Raw genomic sequence first — 6,028 nt, forward strand, 5'->3', positions numbered from 1 at the left:
TAGACATTATGTCTAGTCTGAGGATGCTCTTCAGACTAAAAGCTCCTTCGAGATTGTACTTGAGACTTTCTTTGAACAAATGTTGTGGCTTTGTCTAAGGCATGCAGTCTGAATGTATAACTGTTTCTATGTTGACTAAGAATGGAGACAACGAAACACGACTCCTGTAACCAAGCACCACACACCGCACTCAGCTTGTATCTGGTGTCAGCGTGTGCCGAGGTGGACGCAGCTTGGTTTTCATTCTATCCCATGCTCAGTTGTATGAGTTCACCAAACTGTGAACATGTAATATTATCAGATCCACACTGGATGACTGGATGATAGGCATCCGGAGCAGTGATTACCCACCGCATATGAACAAACGGATGTAATATGAAATATCAGCGCACCCCCTCCCCCCCCCCCCCCCCCCCACACACACACACACACACGCACACACACACAGTTATTTCTGGGGAAAAAATATTTTCACAAGGTTATATTTTTTCTGGACTTAGCAAACCAAATGTGTGATGTTGTTTCGGTCTTTAGTCGTACGAAAGCTATTTAAACCACATCTCTGCTCACACACTATGTGCTGTGGGCTGGATTGAGTGTCTCTCCGATCCTATTGTTCATTGTAACACCATCACTCTGGCTGTCCCAGGAATTCAAACCCAGCTCACTGGTCACATGTGAAGACGAGGGTCTTGTTCTGTCAAAGAAAGCTTCAACGTTTCCATTTGGAACAAGAAGACCGCACATCTGCACCAGGAGAAGAAAAGAAGCTTCTATATATTAGATAGATATTTGCTCTCCTGCCCAGGTAAGTGAGTATGACAGTGCATTTTGGGGGATTTCTTTGATTAATTGTTGCGTTATTGCTGTATTTCATAAGTATAAATGGTTGCTAAAGTATAAGATAATTAGAAGAGGCCTTATCAGAGATCAAACAGTCAAATCTTGTAGTGACAGAGTTAAAACCGTTTCATTTAGTTCTGAGAAGCATACATGTTTGTAGTTTTAGCTACAATATAGCATGCTGATATACTACATATTCATGTGTGTAAACAAACCATTCATTTAATGAGTTAAGTTGGTTGTGTGTCATTTAGAGATAAACTGGTGGAAAGTATTTCAACAAATAATATAATGCTGTGAATCAACACTCACGATTAAAAAAAAATGTAGACAAAACCACAACATTGATTAGCAGACAAGGTTTCACCACAGATTTGGCTTAATAATTTACCCTCATCTACCGATCCTTCCCTTGTGTTCCGTCCTGCCTTCACCGTCCTCCATTCTGAGTCAGAGCTCCAGCAGCCAGATGGAGCCCAAGGCCTCCCTAAACCACAATATCCCGCCTGATTTAAATGGCCTTTATCACTTTGGTTATGGAGGAACCATCATGGCTGAGTGAGTGGAAAAACATTCTGCACAGAAATTAAAACTGTAATACATCAGAATTATAGATTGTTGTTTTTCCTTCACAGCCACACCACCAGTCATCAATGTTATAACAACACTGGCAGAAAGAAGAGTAAAGTTCGTCTCAATGACCAGCTGTGAGTAGCCATTGATTTATCATAACTATTGTCATTATTAACAGGAAGGATAACATTAATGTTGTTTCTTTTCTCAGCATACCAAAACCAACTGATATAAATATGGCGTGAGTACTTTCTGTTTGACAGACTGATTCATTTATTTTCAAAAGCTCACTACTTGCATTTAAGTTTTCTTGTGGTGTCTGCCTCAAACGTTGACACACTTCATCTTTATTTAATTATCTGCTAACAGGGAGAAAATGATAAAGATAGCAACTCCAAAACAGCATCCCTATTCATCCCACATCTCCCAGTTTGCAATGTTCCCATCCTTCCGCTCCCCTGATGACCAGGAAACAGGAGTCAGAGCTGCCTCCCAACATTTCATCAGCCCCCTCATCCCAAATAACGTGCCGGACGTCACTCTGCTGAGCAAAACTAAAGGTACGAGTGAAACATATTGTGGTTAAAGCGGATGATAGAATAGATGTTTCCAGAAAAGTTGAATATGCCTTTATTTCCATGTGCAGGTGGTCCATACAGACATGAGGTATTGGAGACGCCCATGAAAACCAGGAAGAAAGCAGTTATGTGGACTGGAGAACACGGCTTCTTAGAGGTGAGTAATGAAATACTGTACATAGCTTCACATTATCGTTGAGGTTATCCAATACAAATCAAATCACAGTTGATCTGATCATTTTCTAAATTTACCAATGTTCTTCCTTCAGCATACAAAGCCATTGCAAGGAGAGAACCAGGTTTTCTACCCCACTCCTCCAAAGACAGTGCTGCCCAACCCCAAACTTCGTGACCGGGATTTGTCGTTATCTGAACGGACAAGCAACATGCTGAAAAATTTGGAGCGGACACACTGGGTCACCTCCTACCAAATGCACCACACAGGTAAAGAAGCCTAAATGTATGTCAATATGTTAGTAACAGTATAACAGTTGTTGGAGTGAGAAGTGGGCCTGAATCTATATTTCATTTAGAGACAGTTCTCCACATTTGGCAAAGCACACCTTTATGAACTTTGGCACACATGAAAGCTTTCCCTTCTGCAAGGATAGACTAAAATGAAATATAAATCATCCCCTGATCTCCCAGAAAATGATAGACTAACATCACTTCAGCCAAAGACAAATGTCAATCCTCTGCTTTTTTTCCAAACCTTCTCTTTCCCATGAGTTTTCTTTCAGTCCCAGCAAAAAGCTGAAAAGTTACGTATCAGAACACAGAGGATATGCCTGATTTGAACAACAATAATACTGTTGGTATTTGATTTTTCGAAGGATCTGGGCCAGCAAATCCATTAATGATAGACGACTTCAAGGAAAAAATCTGTGACATTACTAGGATGAATACACACACTGTACCACTGGTAAAATCCTTGACAACGTTGCACCTTTTTACAGCAACAGTTACACTGTGCAACACTAATCCTATTAAATTCTTTTCCCTACAGAGAGAAAGGTCTTTTCCCATATTTGTTCCCTCTAAACCCAGAGGAGGATGTAGAAGAAGGCAGCAGGGGAGCACCTGTTGTCCCGCTGCTCTTGAACTCCCAAATCGATTTCAAGCTCCAAACCAAGGCTCTCCTTCAGTTGCTATAAACCAACATAGGCAACATGAGATCTCAGCTGAGTATGACGAAGCACCAGATCCAAACCAAAAGTATCATGATCAATCAAAGTGCAGTTCTGGCTCCACAGAAGTACAGGGCACTGAGCCGCCCCAGGAGGTCCTACACAGCTCTCTGTATGAGGGCAGGGAGAGAGAAAACTGCAGATTCCAACTTGATCAAAGTCCAATGCAAGTATCCCTGTCACAGATCAGCCAAGAAGCTAACACTGCCCGGATCTCAGGTACAGAGCAACCCCCTGACATGTACACCTCCCCTCTTTCCCGGGAAGAGATGAAGGCCAACAGGGAGAAGAGCCTGACCGAGCTGTGTGGAGGAAATCTTAGTCAGTCCTCTTTGGTCAAAGAGCTTGGAGGTATTGAATTAAATGCTAAGTTATCATCAAGGGCAGCTTCAGAGCAGGAGATGCTGGCAAAGGGCAGAGAGCTGCCAGGCAGTATGTCTAACCCCTGCATCCTGCCAAGGCCTCCTGTCCTGCCTGGCATTCGGCCAGTGGACAGAGTTGGGACTGTGGGTAGAGATGGCGCAGCTCTCTGCCTCCTGGACCTTCAAAATTCATTCAGTAAATCGAAGGCCCATCGCGACTTTAACTGCTCTATCACACGAGCTGCTGTGAACCTGAGGGACAATGTTGTCGCGGGGAAGAAACATGACTTCTACGGGATTAACTGTTACTACCTGCATGGGTAACACTGGACATGATTTTTTTTTTTTTACATCTGGGAGCAAATAATAGTTGTAATGATTTTAATCTAAGAAGTAAGCTGAATCTAAAATCGAACCAATATACTCAATGTTGAAATTGAAAGTTTATAACATTAAATATTTTACTTTTATGATCAGTTAGCTGAATTTTTTTGCTTTCATTTCCCCTTGAAGTTTCCAGAAGGGCATATAAAACGAAGATTAGAAATTAGATTTTAAGAGGAAAATTCAAGTTTCTAATATTTGTAAAGATTGTATCAAGTTGCTCAGGAAATCAAATTACGATATTTAAAAAAAAAATTGAATTAAAAAAAAAAGCATGTTGCCCAAATTGTATTGGTTGAATTCAGACACCAAATTATAACACATTTCAACAAACTTGAATGTAGTTTTTAGTCTTTAAACCTTGGAAAATCTGAGGGGAAACGCTTACATTAAAACACTCAAATTCTGGTAGAAAGTTTCAAAGTAAAAAAACAATATATGCAATAATTTCAGAGGTGTTTTCATTTCAACATTACCTATAGAGTCCAAATAATATTCAATTACTCATGAGGCTCAAATTATTACAGCTATATATTTCTTCATAATAGCCACACTAAACAGAGTGACAATAAAAGCTGTAAGATGTATTGTATGCTCATATTAAAATAGTTTCTGATTCATATTCTTTTCTCGAGCAACTTTCCAGACTGTTAATTTGACTCATTACTTAATATTTTGTAAGTATAGTAAACAGCCTATTTGCAGTATATTGTTAATTTGCTCCTTGGTTCTAAGCATTCAATTTGCAAGATTCATTATAGAGCTCAGAATGTATTATAGAATAATCGTCTTATAAAAGGCTCCCTTAAGCCACAGCTGATTGCAAGGGTAAAATAAAAGGAACAGCCTTCAAAGCTCCGTTCTCTGACTTCAGTGCGCCTGCACAGTCCTCAGAAGGAATATTCAGCGGCTGTAAATTCATAATGCTGCACAGATGAATACTTTGGTCTTTGCTGTAACCTTTTTTAATTTCACAGAGGAGAAAACTTCTATGAAGATGAGATTTCCCCCCCCGAATGTCACACAGAGTTCAGCACAGAGCATTGTGTTGGCTGTGTTATGGAATCCACCTCTTTGTTCCGTAGGTGCTGCAGTAACCTTCTAGCTCGCCAGCGTGAAAGGGAGAAAAAAATGCCTTTTTCCACGTAATCTGTTGCAGTCAGGCTGACTCTCTGCAAAAGGTTTATCTGTCACAGAAAGTCCTTGAGCAAGCCTGCAACCTTGTGTGATATAACAGCCTCTCATTCAGGCATTCAGAAAAAAAGAAAAAGAAAAAGGCTTTCACAGCAAAATAGACCAGTGCAATTTTCTTCCTCAATATTGTAGACATTGTAGATCTAGTTTCAATGCAATTTCTAACCAAGATACGATTTGTGTTGTTGGTAATTGTTGATTTTGTCCTTTTTGCTATTGTGCATGTACAACAATTCATTTCAAAACAATGCATTTATATGTATTCATAAAAAACAGCACTTATGTCACCTACATTTTTGAATCTGCTGAGTCACTCACTATGCATATGACAACATTTTTGATCTCAGAAATTGTTTACAAGTTATCTATTTATTTTTTTACTATATATGTATTACTATGCCATGCGTACTACTGAAAAGCTGTGATTCAACAATAGGTCCAGCAGATGGCGGTATATTAGCATTTTTGGCACCAAGTTCTGTCATTTATCATTCTGACTTCATTTTGGTTTTTTTATGACGGTTATCTGATCTTTTTGTTGACTCGTCATGTTTAATATCTCATTCAGTTAGTAAAAACAGAAAAAAAAAGTAATTCAACTTCTTATCTACAAGTCGACACAGGAATGTAATATGGAAATACTTCTGCAATTAAAACAATGACTAAAAGACCAAGACTCACCTGCAAAGTGATGGGTTTGTGTCTACACTGCGTGCCCTTGCTTTTGGGGTCTTCCTCAACACGTCACGGAAAAAGATGCTGTCAATGACACAGACCCCGCCCCTTCAAGCTGACGCAGAGCTCTGTCCTGCATTTTAATTGGATTTGGCTTCAGTCAGTCACGCAGGGTGGTGCCCGCCTCCATACAGCGGTGGAGAAATTGATGCTCCTCAGAGCGGGGCTGGAC

The 6,028-nt window shown here is 40.0% G+C and overlaps 1 protein-coding gene across 1 annotated transcript; it reads left to right on the forward strand.

Annotated features, from left to right (window-relative positions):
- Nucleotides 1–1,393: 1,393 nt before the first annotated feature.
- On the forward strand, nt 1,394–3,867 carry spmip4 (sperm microtubule inner protein 4; the record flags this gene model as incomplete). Its single annotated transcript, XM_079165452.1, has 8 exons — nt 1,394–1,401; nt 1,479–1,550; nt 1,628–1,657; nt 1,786–1,976; nt 2,063–2,151; nt 2,264–2,438; nt 2,828–2,916; nt 3,001–3,867. 8 exons carry the CDS (start codon nt 1,394–1,396, stop codon nt 3,865–3,867), a joined length of 1,521 nt encoding a protein of 506 aa, XP_079021578.1.
- Between the last annotated feature and the right edge of the window lie 2,161 nt (nt 3,868–6,028).

The sequence above is a fragment of the Pholis gunnellus genome (assembly GCF_910591455.1).
Source record: "Pholis gunnellus genome assembly, chromosome: 8".
In the NCBI taxonomy this organism is placed as follows: domain Eukaryota; kingdom Metazoa; phylum Chordata; class Actinopteri; order Perciformes; family Pholidae; genus Pholis; species Pholis gunnellus.